Here is a 16,955-nt window from a genome sequence, read left to right on the forward strand (position 1 = left end):
GAATACACTTGTGTTGTGCGGAAGGGAGGGAAATTGCCTAGCTGTCATATAGACAACAATCTTCATCCATCTGTAAATAGAAGACTTCTGATTACAGGTTAAGCAGGTTGGTCACACATTCTGTTATCTAGATTTATGCAGAGTCTAAGCACAGGTGCAGAAGCTTTTCTTTGACAGGCATTTTAGAAGTGCCAAGTATTCTGTTCTCTCATTCTTTTGGAGGCAGTTCTTCCATCAAAATGTCCCCCAAGCCGAGTTGCTGAGGAAGGAATCTTAGAGAAGCAAGAAGTGACTCAACACCAGTTCTCTGGATGCATATAAAGTAGTAAAAGCGCCTTCCCCAACTCTGGCTGAATAGAATTAAGAATCTGAAAGACAAGTGAGAAAAAAAAGCCATCTCTACTTTATTAAGGAGAGCTCTACTAAAATCTTACCAATTTAAAGCTAATGTCAAATAATTAACCAAGCTTTTCTCAGATGGATAGAGCTACGTCAGCTGTTGGGAGACAAGTTTATTGGAGGCTGGCGTCCAGAACTTAAAGAAAGTTATCAGCTCGTAACTATTCCCCTCAAAATGGAAATGAAAGGTTCTGGTAATATCAAGCTGTAAAAACAGAGCGGCGATGTATGGTATCCATTTAGAGATGCAAAGAAGTTTTTTTTTTTTTTTTTTTTTTTTTTTTTTTTTTACTATTGTGACTGATTCACATGATCCTCAATAGATATAGTACAGGCAGCAGGAATTAAAGGTATCAGTCTCCAGAACTCAGACACAAATTAATTTCACTTAGGGGGGGGGGGAAAAAAAAAAAAAAAAAAAAAAAAAGATTAACTCCTACAACAGATTCTTAGCTGTGAATTTCTTGTGTGATGGAAAAAAGTCCCATCTTTGTGTTTCAGACCTTTAACATTACAATGGGAAGATGCTCCTTGGGTACTGTATGCTATTAATGTATGTGTGCAATTTATGACAAGTTTTAATCTATTTTAGCTGTAGCTAAAAATCTGATAAGGAGAATGAAATTTTTAATCAAAATCATGTTTCTGCATCCTATGAATGTTATCACCCTGCCTCATGAACAAGTGGCTAAAAAGAAATGCCTTACATGAGTTTCTAAAGAGCAGGCATCACAGCTTTGCAAAATAAAAAACCCATTCTGTACTACAGACAGCCTGCAAAAGGAAGGGTTTGTGTCTTTTTGCTTCTTTAAGATATATAAAGGTAGCTAAACAAATCCACTGTCACTTTTCCATTCACTGTTCTACTAAATCACAGCCCCCAATTACTTTATCATTTATTTAAAATGAAAAATATTGAGCGACAACCAATTCAGAGTACTCAGGTTTTAAACCATGTTCTGAACCAGAGCATCTCCTGTACTTACCTATTTCACACCAGATGACTAAAGAGCTTCTCGTGTTACAGTAAGAAAACAAATTCTGACACCAAATAGTAAATGTTACTAACCACATAGAGATTGTCACAATACAACAGAAGAGTCTAAGGCCAAATCAATTATAAGAATGTTTGAATATTTATAAGTTACACTCAATCTATATTAAACCCTGTTTTTCAAAATATAACCAGAACAAAAGCACAACAATTCTGTAGTGTACCAAGTGTATATTTCAATTTACTGTATGCAATCTAACAACAAATTTGGTCATAATTTACCAGATATACATAAATGATTTAAGTAGTAAAAGAAGATTCAGTTTCAAGAGAATAAGTTCATACCTTGAGAAAAAAGTAAAAATACATTAAGAACGTAAAGCCAGGTCCAGTTTCTAAGCATTAAGTGAGCTGTATTCTAATAAAGCAGATTTAGGTGAATTTCATATATGTATGTATGTATGTATGTATGTGTGTGTGTGTATGTGTCAGATCTACCAATTGTAAACTATAGTTTTAAAGGGGATAAATGGGATGGACAAAATCTTTATGCTATACTTACATATTCACAAAGCAGAACATTACTTTTAACGTTTAAAATACTTTTTCATAGGATCTTTGCCCAACTAATTTCTACTTTGGACCCCACCAGAATTACACATTTCAGTCTAGAACAATGAGAATAAGATGTATTCTTCAGTTTAAAAAAAGCAAAAAAAAAAAAAACAAAACTAGTCATCTGTCAGGTTTATAGTGCTGTGGAAACTACCCATGAAACAACTGGATGATTAAAAAAAGATGCATTTTAATACCCATATAACTGTAGTTCAACTTATCTCAGTTTCCTCCAGCAGAAACAATGTTTAACATTAAATCACTGTTCTACTGAAATAAAAAGGACAACAGTAAAGCTTGTCTCTTTAAATACATACCAACTTTGATCAGATGGAGCACCATTAAGATTCTGTCCGTCAAAGCATAGTTCAAAGTTTTCCACACAACTAGCATAATTTAGTTACCTGATATAAAATAGGAAAATATACTTATTTTAAAATTAAAACAAAAGCTGAAAATATGGGGACCCTCAATTTTTTAATACAGTACAGTCACACTGGCCTAGCTATGTGTTATGATAAATGCTGTGCATATTTATTCATTCTGACATACTATTACATCAAATGCAGTGTCCAATGATCAGCTAATTCATTAGGCTAGATGAAGCGAAGGAGTTTAACCTAAAGGTGCAATACCCTCCCCTCCCTCAGAAAGAGGCCTGAAATCATTGGTACAGTATCACAAGTTTAGAAAAAAAGTCCATGGCTACAAAAATTCAAGTTTCAATGCCTCCTCAAAAACTGAAGTAAAGAGTGTGGGGAGTGGAGCATTCTAAATGGTGAACTCAAATGAATATCACTTTGCTTTTGGTTTGGTTTTGTTTTTTTAAAAACGATCAAATTAAGCCACCAAGTTAAACATAATTTAACATTAAACACTAGAAACACCCCAGAAAAATACAAAAGAATTAAAAAATTAGATCATTTGTGTTCATTTTAATGAATAACAATGGGCACAACAGCCTAGTGTCTAAATTCATACCGAATAACAAAACTAGCCAAAAGCAGACATTTATCGTAAATTAACAAAGTCAGATGTCATATAATATTTCTATGACACTCTTTCTCCATTTCGGGGATTCTTTAAGCTTTGAGTTGGACTGAGGTATACACTGGAGGAAAAAAGGTGGTCAACAGGGAATGCTGCCACAAAAAGATACCTAAAACAGGCAGCAAGTATTTGATATAGTAAAATTTTCTAAGTGGCAAGGAAAAAGTTACTCAAACTTTAATCACAATCTTCCCTGTATTATTAATCATTTTTTCCTCATGTGATTATTCTGCATTTGTTGAAAGAGAAATAGCTTTCTTGCAAATTCAAAATTGTCAAGAAATCAAGTCAGTAAATTAATGCCAATATTATCTTCTCCAGTGCTCGTCACCTACACCACAGGCTGGCTTAAAGCCAACCGATATAAATCAATTTCATTAGCATGTTGGTATTACCTATACTGCATATTTAAGTTACTGAGGAGTTTAGACCATTAAGGGTAAGGGGGAGGCAAGAGTGGTGTGGCAAAGCCCTATTCTTGGAAATAAGAGCCACTAGCCCAAATTAGCCTCACTGGTTCACTGAAACTATGATTGGATTTGGGGAAGATGTCATGTATTTCCATAACAAGATTGTAATTTTCTTCATTCATGTTGAAGGATACATGAATGTGTAACATAATAAGTACAGTTACCATGTTTGAATAGGACCCAAGTAGCTATATCCTATAAATAATAAAAAATACATTTTCTTTTGATAACTGACTAGATGTGAGGACTCTGTATAATTCAACCAAATGGTTGTATGCTGTACAGTCCTGTGCAAATATCATAAAAAATTTAATAATCCTTTTTTGCTATAAGGCTTTGACCCTACAGTTTTCACAGCAACATAACTACCATCCAGCCTGTACCATATTTTGCAAGCCTTCAGTCCAAGAACTCAAATTGTCAATCCACAGCGTCCAACTGCAGCATCCTTAAGCAGTACACCCTCAGTCATCTAAAGGCATACAGACTTCCCCAGATTCATCCCATCGAGACTGGTCATTCTGTTCTTCTACATCATCAACTAACTCTTCATCGGCTTCTCCAACTTCATTTTCCTCATACTCTTCATCCCTAGGGAAGTCTGTGTCCTGCACCTGGTCTACTCCCTCTTGCCCTCCTGGTTGAGATTTATCTGCACAGTCTACACAAACTCCGTAGCGTCGAGATCCATGTCTTATTCCAACACTGGCTGCTAGCATGAAGATCTTCTTACACACCATACACTTGTACTTTTTATCCTTTTTATGCACCTGAAAAGGAAGAGAAATGTTATTTAGAAGAAAATCACATTTGCAATATTTCAAAAAACCTGCTGAATCTGCATGAATTGTTTGAGGTCAGTTCATGTTTTGAGGTCGTCAAAAGAGTTTTTGATGCAAACTTTGCTAGCCAAAGGCTGAGACGTTAGACAAAAGGGCCTCTGAAGTTGAAAGACAATATTTTCACTGCCTTAACTGTTGCCTGCCTACAGATTAAGCAGCTGGTTGGGATAAAACTGGCATGATTCTTGTCAGTTTCACTGCTGTATAGAGTTTTGTATAGACACTTGAAAAAGACACTATAAAGTTCCATGTAGTCATCTTTTAGAAGACTGTCTTTGCTATTCTAAGGGCTAGAAACTAAAAATAAATTAGCTTAAACCCTGCGTAAATTAATGGCATAGGCCCCTTCGTTCCCTAGGAAAAGCTTCCCACCTCTCTATGGAGAGATTATTTTCAAGACCTTTATATGGGACTGAACTCCTTAAGCATACAATTGAATAAATATATGTTTTGTAACCATTCCATTATTGTTTAAGGATACGATATGAAAAAAGAGTTTTTCAACAAGTCACTGAAATGCACAATTTAAAAAACCAGTCGGATGGGAGGTATTTCACCATATAACATTTAGGCCTTGATTATAGGGGAATATGTTAACAGTTACAGTGCTATAACTATACCAGCATAACCACTCTACAATATTTATAAGAAGAATGTTTGTTTAGCTTAAATGCCTTCCTATGCAACACAATGTAAACAGTAAAAAGTCAGTCTTATATTGGAATACAAGTGTGCTCACAGGAGATTATACTGGTATAACTGTTTAAATTCTCAGATTATACTGAGTTTCCTCTGTAGACAAGAATGAAATTGGTACTCAGTTTAAGGCAATCGAGGACGATGAAAAAATAAAAATTATGCAGATGATTTAGTATAGTTCTCAGAAGCACTAGATTTTGTTGTCTTCATAGTTCAGACTCACTAGGATATTGTCCCACACCTAGGGCAACAAAACCCATTCATCAAATGAAATTTACTTACTGACTAACAGAAACAGTTGCTCACTGCAGTTAAAGTCTCGAGTGGTACCAAAACTACACCACCATGGAACAGTTATAACTTGGTATATATTACTAATACGGTGTGTTCTCTTTTATTCTGAGCTCAGACTGAGCCAGTAGGCAGCAGTACTGTATACCAGCACCTCTCCTTTTGCTTTCTTGTTCCCCAGAATTTTTGCTTTGCTTTAATTTTTAAAAAAGCAAAGGCTCTACGTGAAACGGTTGTTGAAATAAACTTAGTTGGCTTTTAACATGTTAACAGATGCAGTGATGTTGGCAAAACCTGGAACAACTTCTCAGAGATACCAGCACCCACTGAAATGAATGGGGCAGCTAACTCAGATGCTCAATGACAATACTTTAATTGATATTGTTAACAGCTTCATTGCTCAAAGAAGCATATCTGAGAAAGGAGAGGGAGAATAATATTAGGAAGGTTTACACAGGGCACTCACTGTGACACCTCATTTAGAAACCATGAATGAACAAACTATAGTGTACTGCCATTTTCCCTTCCGAGTCAAGAAGCAGCCAAGTCCAAGAAGCCTAGCAGAATGAGTCTTTCCTGCCCTTTCAAAGGGGAGCCAAATTCAAGAAGCCCAATAGGGTTTATGGGCTTGAGCTTCCCCTCAATGGAGGCCCAAACAACCCAGTGGAGCTTGTGGATGTATTTGGATAACAGAGGGGGCCAAGCCCAAGTCACCCACAGAAGTTGCAGATGTTCAAAACGCAATCACAATCTTCTGCAGTGGTGTCTTATGAGGGTACTAAAGAAAAATACAACCATCTTTTTTGCTACCAATTTGACCCCTGCCTTTATTGCTTCCCTAAAGATGAAATGTTAGTGCACCTAGGATTTATACAACCCAAGAATTAAAATGAAACTTCATCTGTCTCATCCCTTCTAAACTACATAGAAAATACCTATCGAAATGCCTAGAATATAAACACATCTCTGGCGTCTCACAATCACAGCACTTCAAGATGAGTTCTTATGGCCGTTTAGATACATTCACCCATATAGCATGTTAGTGAGTAACTGTTCAATGGCATTTTACATTGAATCATTGTCAAAGGCAAGTTTTCCTTTTCAGCATCAGGTTGGAAACACTGGTTGCCCCAAATTGGATTTTTAAAGCGTATAATGCATCATCCCATCAGATGGCCTTGGAATGAACATACCTTCAACTTCACCAAGGCACTTGGGAGAAATTGACTAGTAGGTTGTCAGTTTGGGCAGAAAATGGTGAAGTAGTAATACAGAATGAAAATGTTATATTCAACAGCTGCCCTAACAAGGGAAAGTTTCTTCTGGTCTACTAAGCCTATAAAATGATGCACTTCTGCTCTTATTTTTCTATCACTTCCTCAATCCTCCTAAAACATCTGCCCCAAAATACTCATGCCATCTCCACGGAAGATCTTGGAACAAATTTCACTGACAATAGTGTGATTTTCAGATGGGAATTTAAAGAGAGATAGTTGTCCTGGCACCAAGTAGACTCAAACTTGGTTACTTCACAGTAAAACAGACTATTCACATGTCAAATCTCTTATGAAACTGTTTCTATCAAAGTTTAAGAAACATTTGAAAGCTTTAAAGAGAAAATGTTACTCACCAAGGAATGTCTTTTTACATGCTCTCTTCGAGTAAACAGCTTCCCACAGATGTCACAACTAAAAGATCTCACCCCTGTATGAATGAGCAAGTGTCTCTTTAGTGTTCTTCTGTATTTGGCTACATAATTACAGTGTGGACACTTCAGTTTGTTCATGATTAGAGCAGATGAATCACCTAAAAAAAAGTCCCAGTGTTCAGTAACGAAACAAAACAAGACTATCATCTGATACATTCTAGTTCGGCTTTTGCACCATACAGATGTCAAAATTACCCAGGTCAGAACAGCACTTCCCCAGGGTCCACTGATACAGTAGGCCCAGGAAGCAGAATTTGCCTGAAGGTGCCTATCTAGTAAATATGGACCCCTCATGAAGTCTTATTCTCATACAAAGATTCCAGAACCCAAGGACAGACCAATTCTTTGAAACTGAAGGGAAAAACCCTGTTTTTACTGGTTTATATAAAAATTTGTTAAAAATATGGAAGGTATTTTGGTTCATTATATTGATAGCAAGTTGTATTATAATTTTAGAATAATCAAAGTTACCTAAACTTCATTAATTTACTTACGTATTGCCTCCATAGAACCTCATTTACCCTCCCTTCTTCCCCTTTAATTCAGAGCTCAGATACAGTTTTTAGAGGTAGTGAAGAACTGAGGTATCATCAGGAGGTAAGAGCTAGTTATTATACCCATGGGCCAGAGATGGTAGAGCTCAATGGCCATGCACAAACCCAAATTACAAAAAATGTTAAGATACTACACTACTATATGACAAAAGGAAAGAAATGGGTCCTATGACTATAGTGCAGTTGGACAGAGTAGAATTCAGGAACCGTTATGGGGGATGGCTATTCATATGTTCACCCAGGGAAGACAGGAACACAAGATACATGCACATGGACCTAACTGCCACCAAAACTTTTAAAAGAGGTTTTCTAAGTGCATATGGCTATGCATAGGATGGATTCTGGGGAGCTGATGTCAGGAAGGAGAAAGCAAAGACTTGTGTGTGTCTAAACAGAAGGTACTACTGCTCACTCTGGCAAAGACTTAATTCATTTGTACCATGAATTTTAAGTATTTGTAGTCTTCAAAAATTTGGCTTTCAATAGCTGAGCACTCACATTTGCTGCATCTAACAGATCCGTAATATTAACTAACTTATTTGAATTCTAGTCACCTTTAAGAAATCTTATCCCAGAACTGACTGAACCTGTACTCTTATGCTTCAGGCAGAAATAGTCAATAGGTGGACTGCAGACCAAATTCAGACCGTCAGATGCTTTTAAATGGACCACAAAAATCTTATTTATTTATTACCATTATTGTTTTTGTAGTATGAAAAATGTTTATCTGGAGTCAGGACATTGACAAAAAGTAAGTGACTATTCCTGCATCCAGGTATTGCATCTTTAAGGCAAAAAGACAGCCACTCAGAGTGCCATAAAAATCCCCAACAAAAATGATCAATTTACAAATCTAATACTAATGTACAAGGCTATGATTTAGTCAGAGGTCACTGATTCTGTGACTTTACTGGACGTCTGTGACTTCTGCTTCAGCAATCAGCAGCTGAGGCGGGGGCTGGAGGCAGGACTGTGCACCCCTGCCCAGCTGCAGCAGCTCATAACTGAAAGCTGGATAGCTAGAATCAGGATCCTGCAGCCCCTGCCCTGTGGTTTGCGGGGAGTGGAGGGATTGCAGTCGGGCTGTGCACCCCTGTCCTGCAGCCGTGGCCAGTTCTGGAGTGGGGGCTGCACATGCCACAGCCCCGTGGCAGGAGCTGAAGCAGGGGCTGTGGACCCCTGCCCCGCAGCTTCCCAGATCCCTGCCTGCCTTCCCTGTGGCCAGCTCCAGAGTTGGAGCTGTGCTTCTGCTGGGGGCTGCAGCCAGGAGCTGCGTGCCCTTACCCCGCTGTGTCCCAGGACCATGCGCCACCCCCAGCTGTGACCATCTCCAGAACTGGGGCTGCGCATCCCCCCCTGCCCTCCAGCCCTGCGGCTTCCACCAGGAGCCACAGCCGGGGTTGCATACCCCATCCCCGCGGCAGGAGCTGCAGCAGGGGCTGTGCGCCCATGCCCCATGGCGTCCTGGGGCCAGGCACCCCCTCCTGGCTGCGGCTGCAGCTTGGGGAGGTTGCAGCTGGGATCGTGCACCTGTCCCACAGCGGCAGCCATCTCCCGAGCAGGGAGCTGTACACCCCGCAGGCTGTGCCCTGCGCTGCAGCTTCTGGCATGTCATTCTTCCCGCCCCCCTCCCTGGACTCCATTCCTCCTCCCTATTTAGCTCTGTCCCCAGTTATTTTTAGTAAAGTCACGGATAGGTCACAGGCTCCATGAATTATTGTTTATTGCCCATGACTTTTACAAAAAAAAAGTGACAATCTTAGGCTTACTTATGTATGCCCGCAAGATGGGAGGGGGAGAGACAGATATAAAACTTAAGCGTAACATTAATTCCCTGCTTGAAGTATGTTGAGGAAGTTTCTCCTCAATAGACAGAATACTGGACTGGGACTTGAGACCTGGGTTCTATTCACATCTTGGCCACTGGCATGCTGGCAAGTGACTGTAGGCATGCCATTTCACCTCCTTTTGCCTCAGTTTCTTTATCTATAAAAAAGTGTCAGAATATCATCATCCTTCCTTCCTTCATAAAGCACTTTGAGTTCTGATAAGGAATACAAGGGCTAGATATTACTACCCACTCCTGTACGTTCTTAAAATAGCTACTTTATTGAGAAGGGGCATCTTATTAAGATGACTGTTACATGACAGTGCTTCTCAAAAACTTCAGAGAATTTGGCTACAACTAACCCCTAGCTAGATCTATGTAGTGGGGGTGAATGGGGGGGAATGTTACTCCCAGAAAGGCAAGACCACCCAACATGGGTCTCAAGAGAAGATGCTTTTAGCCATGCTGAAAGGAAATATAAATTGCACTAACCAAAACTTAATATGTTGAATGACAATTTTCAGAGAGTTAAGCATTATATATTTGAAGATCAAATCTATTTCATCTGTATGCTAATCCATCTATCCTAAATTGATAGTAAGAGCCTAATAAAAAAAAAGCAAGCCAAACTGGATATACTTTGCTTTGGAAAAAGCTACTGTGACATTGTCAAAGAGGAAGTTTGCTGTAACCCAGGATTTTTAAAAAAAATGTCATACAACAAGAATAAATTCAAGGACGTCCGATGGCTTGTGCTATGCAGAGGTCAGACTAAAGGACCACAGTGGTCCCTTTTGGCATTATAATCTATAGGATCATTAAGTGGGACAAAACCAGACCCCTCCCCCACCAAAAAAAGGGCTATGAAGGGGGAAAAAAAAAAATATACTTGCCATTTTCCCATGCTTCTTTTGGCCAAGATTCCGGCAACAGTCCATACTTGAAGTCATTTGAAGTACCCGGCAACAGTCCATACTTGAAGTCATTTGAAGTACCCGGCAACAGTCCATACTTGAAGTCATTTGAAGTACCTGTTACAAGTAATGTTCTTTTCACTTGATTTATACAAAATTCTACAGAAGAGAATTCTCTAAACAGTTAGATTTTTAAAAAAAACTTTTCAAAAAGCTTTATGACTAAGGCCCTATTTAACTTGCGATATTGGGCAAATTGCAGATTCTGCAATATTAGGCTTCCACCGCAATTTTGACAGTGGGCACCCCCACTCTCAGCCCCAAGTGGCTGACAGCAGAAAATTGCTTAAAAGTAATAATGACTTTATTACTGCAAATAATAAAGGTCCTTTATTACTTTTCCACAGTTTTCCATGTGGCTGAGTTGCAGACAAGCCAATTTTTTTTTTAAAACACAATTTCAGAATTCAAATAAGGCCTTATTTATGAATTGATTACTCTGATAGTCTCTTATAAGTAAACATCAACTAATTTCACCAAAATGTAAGATTTTTAGACTACAGCCCTGGGTAATTTTATCTTCTCCATGCTGGGAGATTCTGCAAAAACATTTTTCATGCCACAAAAACCCTGAGGGATTAAGTTTTACTGTATGTACAGAACCCTACGCAGATACGAATTTATATCCATGGATATAAATCGGTATCTGCAGAACTGCAGGGGCAAAAGGAGCAGAACGTGTGTCTGTCGCTCCCAGGAGCCAGCTCCCTGCACCGGCAGCTCCTCCAGTGCAGCTGCACTGCCCCCACACAGGGGGCAGGGCTGGGGGTGGTACAGCCACGCTAGAGGACCACGTTTTGTTCTTTTCACCGCCGCAGTTCCTGGGAGAGCCCTGCGGTTCCACGGATACTGATTTATATCTGTGGATATAAATTTGTATCCGCATGGGGCTGGCTTTATGTATGCAGGTCCTCATTCCCCCACCTTTTGCCCTCTCATTTTTTCCTGTTTTTGTATGCCAGCAAACCCTTAGTGTAAACTCCCAGAAGTTGTTCTGCTGACATAGCTACACACTCTCTCTCAAGTAGATTAGCTAGCATGACAAATACTCTGACAGCACAGTTGCATCTACATGAGCAGTTTTGCCAACACACCAATGGCGAGCAGAAAGCATAATTTTTTCCTCATTCCCAGCCAATATAGCTATGCTGGCAAAACTGTGAATGCAGACCATGCCTTATATCAACCAGTAGAAAGGTGATTTAAACAAGTGTAACTCATTTCTGTAAGTCTACTGTGATAAGTGCATGTATTTGCACTAAAACTACATGCATACCAGGGATTGTACGGCCTTAATTATACCCAGTTTCAAACATTTAAAGCAGTACAAAAAACTGATCAGCCCTTTGTCCCATTCAGTCTCTAAATTTGTACGTTGTATGTTTGTGAAAAGTTGCACAAGGAATTTTTTTTTTTAAATAAAAGTCAAATTTAAAGGAACAGTCTACTTAAAACACACTTATTTGAATTTCATCCTATTGTCATACTACTTACTTAGTAAGTAAACAAACAGTCCTCTCAACTGTCCCATTTTTGTTGGTTTGTCAGTATTCTGTGTGCAATTAGTGCCATAGCTTCCCTAGCCAATGAGTTTCCACTTTTTCTTATGTCTATTATATATACACACAGGAGACTTCTTTTAAAAAAAGCTGATTAAATGCACCCACCAAATAAGAGATCCAGAAGTAAGTGTAGAAGCTGAAGATTGTAGTCATTAAGAATGGTTAAAACTTTAAAAGTTGTATCTCCCTTTAAAATTATAATAAATAAGGAACAATTCTGTTGAACCTCAATGAGGACTGCAATTCTATCTTTGGTGTCTAAATCTAAACCCTCCCCATACATACAAACACAAAAACACCATACACCTAGTATCTACAGAATGTGTAGGAGAAAGCCTTGAAATACAGTCTCCACCACAAAATAAAAGATTTTATGCACTTTGTATCATTCTTCTCATCCTCCATTCAATTCATGTTGTCTCCCTCTCCTCGCTTGATTTTAGTTTTTTTATTCTTCTAGCTACCAATGATGAAAAAACTACTACACTTAGAAACCACCATGCCCAGAGCCATATATTGTGGTGTTCCCCCAGCAATTAACTGGGTACAGGTCCCTTATCTATTGTGTTTCTTTAGTCAGGCATAAAGAGAACAATCTTTTATCAAGGGCATATCACATTGGCATTGGCAGCATTACACACCATTCTGATACCACAAAAACATGCGTTTTAGACTGAATTCTGATGGGCATTCACATCATCCCACCCTTCTCCTGTGCCTGTTCTTCATTGGTGATGGGTGTTTTAAATCTGGAGGTTTGTAATCCTGTCCTACCCTCTCTTGTTGGGGGTTGAGTCCTGAGCAGGATGGGAGTAGCTATGTCTGCACTTTTGTAAATTCCAGCTAACAAATCCATTTGCACATAAGGAGTGCACATGATGTAAGAAGTTATGCCATGCTTGACCGTGCTACAGCAGCAGCAGGAGTGACAGCATACTTCCTTTCTGCTGGGCAACATATGTGCAGAAGTATCCAACGTACATTAATTTTTCACTACTATTCTAGAGTGAAAATCTCCTCAACTTCAGATTGCATGCATCAGTTTTACTCTGCTGCTTAAACAGCATTATGGATTATGATTGGCAGTGGTAACTGCATGGGAAGACAGCTCAAAGGGAGCCCAAATGAAGCTAACAGGGTGTCTGAAAAAACTGTCATGCAGCTGGGTAGCCAGCTGCCAGTTATAGTCCACGTGGGATCATTCATGCAACTGACCTCAGCAGCTCAGTCTCAGTGATCATAAAGCCTCAAGTCTTGGGGGGGGGGGGGGGGGGGGGGAAGAGGAGAGAGAAGGAGAATTCCAATATTTTAGCTCTCATGCCTGGTTGTTGGAGGGGAGGAAGTGACAACGTAACTTTCCTTTGATTCCTGGGAGCTGGGTGGAGAAAGAATGGGAGGAAAAAAAAAAAAAAGTTCCTTTGTGCCAGCAGTGCCCCTCTGCCATGTACATTGGCCAAACCAGACAGTCTCTATGCAAAAGGATAAATGGACACAAATCAGACATCAAGAATTATAACATTCAAAAACCAGTAGGAGAACACTTCAATCTCTCTGGACACTCAGCAACAGACTTAAAAGTGGCAATTCTTTAAAAAAAAAGTCTCCAATGAGAAACTACAGAACTGGAATTAATTTGCAAACCGGACACCATCAAAGTAGGCCTGAATAAAGACTAGGAATGGATGGGTCACTACAAAAACTGATTTCCCCCTGCTGATACTCACATCATATCAACTGTTTGAAATGGGACTCTTTGATTACATTGGCTTCATTAGCACTACAAAAGTGATTTTCCCTCCCTTGGTATTCACCCCTTCTTGTCAACTGTTGAGACTAGCCCACTCCCACCTTAACTGAATTGGCTCGTTAGCACTGACCCCCCACTTGGTAAGGCAACTCCCATCTTTTCACTTGCTGTGTATTTATACCTGCCTACTGTATTTTCCACTCCCTGCATCTGATAAAATGGGTTTTAAGACCACAAAAGCTTATGCCCAAATAAATTTGTTAGTCTTTAAGGTGCCACAAGGTCTCCTCGTTGTTTTTGCAGACCAACACGGTTACCACTCTGAAACCTGTAAGAAAGCTGTTCTTTGAAATTTTAGATCATATTTATGTCCAGGTTCCCGCACACAAAATGTAGCGAGAACTCCCTCTGCTTATAGAGTATACTGTCGATTCCAGTACAGACATTTCACAGTATCTCATGTAATTAAACATGACACACAGGGTATCTAACTTCCTATTCCTTTTGAATAGGTCAAATTCCCATAAATACACAAAATCCTCCCTTTGTGGTGAAGAGTATGGTTGAATGGTGATCCGTTATACCCCACTCTCGGGAATTAAAAATCTCCAGATCTCTCTCAAAAAAAAAAATCAAGGAACTGGAACCGATAGTGAGGCCAGGTAAGCACTTTAAAGAGAACGGAAATTATTATAATGCTCTTGGTCTTAAAGAAAAGCTGTAAAGAAAATAGTACCATCCAAAAAGAAAATTTAAGCACCAAAAAAGTTGTGATCAAAATTTTTAGCAACCCCAAGCAAAAAAACGCCACATCTGCAACACTGATAATCAAATCCTGTCTCTTGATGTAGCGTAAACAATAAGTGTGTGTAGGGAAAACAAAAACTGCCTTGCAAAGAGATGAGAACAAACTAAAGTTGTGTGACAGCAGATTAAATGTTTGATGATGGACATGATTCTATCTCCAAAAAATGCAGCAGATAGGGTAACTTGAAATCAGACTTATCAGTTTTCATCTTCTGTATAGATGGAGACATCCTCAGGTGTGTTACAGAAAGTTTAATGGTTCTCCGTCACCAAATATGGAGAGAGAGTTTTGCAAGATATAGTGAGCAACCAGAACACTGAAAGGTTCGAGAACTATATTTGCCTCAGCCAATAAGCAGCAATTAGGTTTCTCACTGCTATTAACACACTAGTGCCCAGGCCCCTACACAATAAGGAACAGGGTTCAGTTGGTACAGGGTGTGCCAGAAAGTATTTTGCAGGAGAATAACTGCCCAAAGATTTTACAATCGTATTTAACACAAGAGGAAATAAGTGGGTAGCAGACAAGAAAGGCAAGACAGACGACAACATGCACCCAGAGCAGCCATTATGCATAGTTCATTTTAACTTGAAAACAGCAAGTGAGTTAAATGAATAGGCAACTTACCTAGCAGCTATCAGTTACATTTTACTGTAGGTATCATGGAGGTGGCTTTTTGAAAGTGACTTAGAAGTAGTTTAATGAGAAGGTCAGTAAGAATATTATGTGCATTAAAGTCACTTGGAGAGGGGAGACAGAGGCTAGCTTTGTTGATGGAACATCACAATAAAGATACAAGGAAGGACAGAACAACGAGGAGTCCTTGTGGCACTGTAGAGACTAAAATTTATTTGGACCTAAGCTTTCGTGGGCTATAACACACTTCATCAGATGAATGGAGTGAAAAATACAGTAAGCAGGTATAAATATACAGAACATGAAAAGATGAGAGTTTCCTTACCAAATTGGGGGGGGGGGGGGGGGATCAGTGCTAACTAAGCCAATTCAATTAGGGTGGCTGTGGCCCCTTCCCAACAGCTGACAAGAAGAGGTGAATATCAGGAGAGGGGAAGTTATTTTGTAGTGCTAAGGAGGCCAATTCAATACTCCCATCTTTTCATGGGCTGTATATTTATACCTGCTTAATGTATTTTCCACTCCATGCATCTGATGAAGTGTGTTATAGCCCACGAAAGCTTATGCCCAAATAAATTTATTAGTCTCTAAGGTGCCACAAGGACTAGTTGTTTTTGCTGATACAGACCAACATGGCTACCCCTCTGAAAGAAAGGATAGGTAGCAGCTAAACTGGAGGGCCTAAACAGCATAAAGACCAGAAGTTTGATACAGTGGAGAAGGGGAGAGTCAGTAGAGATACTGGAAAAAAGAGGGGTGACATGGTCAAAAGCAAAAAGGTCAGGAAATCTATTTTTAATCAACAGCTTTTTGAATAGGCTTAAGGAGGAGAGATGGATGTCAGGAAAGCCAGAGAGAAGGAGTTTGCTGTAGTTAAAATAAGAGAAATTCTTAGATGAATGCCAGAAACGGTCAGAACTTGGAGTGTTGCGAAGGAACAAGGGGCAAGCTACTGATGCAGGCTGGTGTCAAGCATAGAGTTGAAAACATCCCAGCTACGTGCTATACAGGCGAGTCATCTTATGCTGGGGTCACGTTCTGCAGTCAGCATGTAAAGCGAAAATCGCGTATAGTCAAAATTACATTGAGTGTAATGGCAGGCAAAATCGCCCGCACTACAGGTACATCATCATCTTATTTTGGTATTTTGGTTTTACCAACCACACACAGCTGAATTCACGCATGTTAAATGCATGCAAGATGAGACTTGCCTGTAGTGGCAGATAAAATGGCATTGTCAGGGACAGAGATCTGGAGGGGGCGGGAAGAGAGGAAAGAATGGAGGTCACACTGGTGTTTGGCAGGAACATTAGTTCTGATCATGAAGCCTGCGTCTCAGAGGTTGGTCAGGACTTTTTGTACCAGAGATAGTTTATCAAAGGAATGTACATAACCCATCTCTAGTTGGCAGAAGGAGTCTTGCCAGCCCAAATCTTTCTGGTGGCAGGTGTACAGCAATTTAGGTTGTTATAAACAATCTTTACTGTGCCCCCATTCATTAAAAAAACCACAAAAACAAACTGATTCACTACCCCAAATAAGGGATCATTCATGTAACTCTGTCACAAATTGGCTTCAGTCAGTGATCAAGTTTTGCTGTCAAGCAAACTAGGAAAATCTATAGAATACTGCCTAGTCTAAAGGCTTCTTGGCTCAATCAGTCTGTTTATTTAGAAAACTCCTTACCGTCCACCTGAATCAGGACCTCCTTGAGATTACCTGAAGCTCCTCAGTGCATTCAGAACCACCCAGAACATGCAGATGTTCCTGGCAACAAT

At 39.5% G+C, this 16,955-nt stretch overlaps 1 protein-coding gene across 1 annotated transcript in view; it reads right to left on the reverse strand.

The window, feature by feature from the left end:
* Positions 1–1,609: 1,609 nt before the first annotated feature.
* ZBTB10 (zinc finger and BTB domain containing 10) overlaps positions 1,610–16,955 on the reverse strand; it is a 36,600-nt gene continuing 21,254 nt past the window's right edge. Inside the window, exons 3-5 of the mRNA XM_038391346.2 lie at positions 10,344–10,481; positions 6,991–7,166; positions 1,610–4,298 (exon numbers count right to left, since the gene is read on the reverse strand). Coding sequence (XP_038247274.1) covers positions 3,993–4,298; positions 6,991–7,166; positions 10,344–10,481 — 620 coding nt within the window. The 3' untranslated portion in view covers positions 1,610–3,992. The remainder of the gene's footprint in view (positions 4,299–6,990; positions 7,167–10,343; positions 10,482–16,955) is intronic.

The sequence above is a fragment of the Dermochelys coriacea genome, chromosome 2 (genome assembly GCF_009764565.3).
Source record: "Dermochelys coriacea isolate rDerCor1 chromosome 2, rDerCor1.pri.v4, whole genome shotgun sequence".
In the NCBI taxonomy this organism is placed as follows: Eukaryota; Metazoa; Chordata; order Testudines; family Dermochelyidae; genus Dermochelys; species Dermochelys coriacea.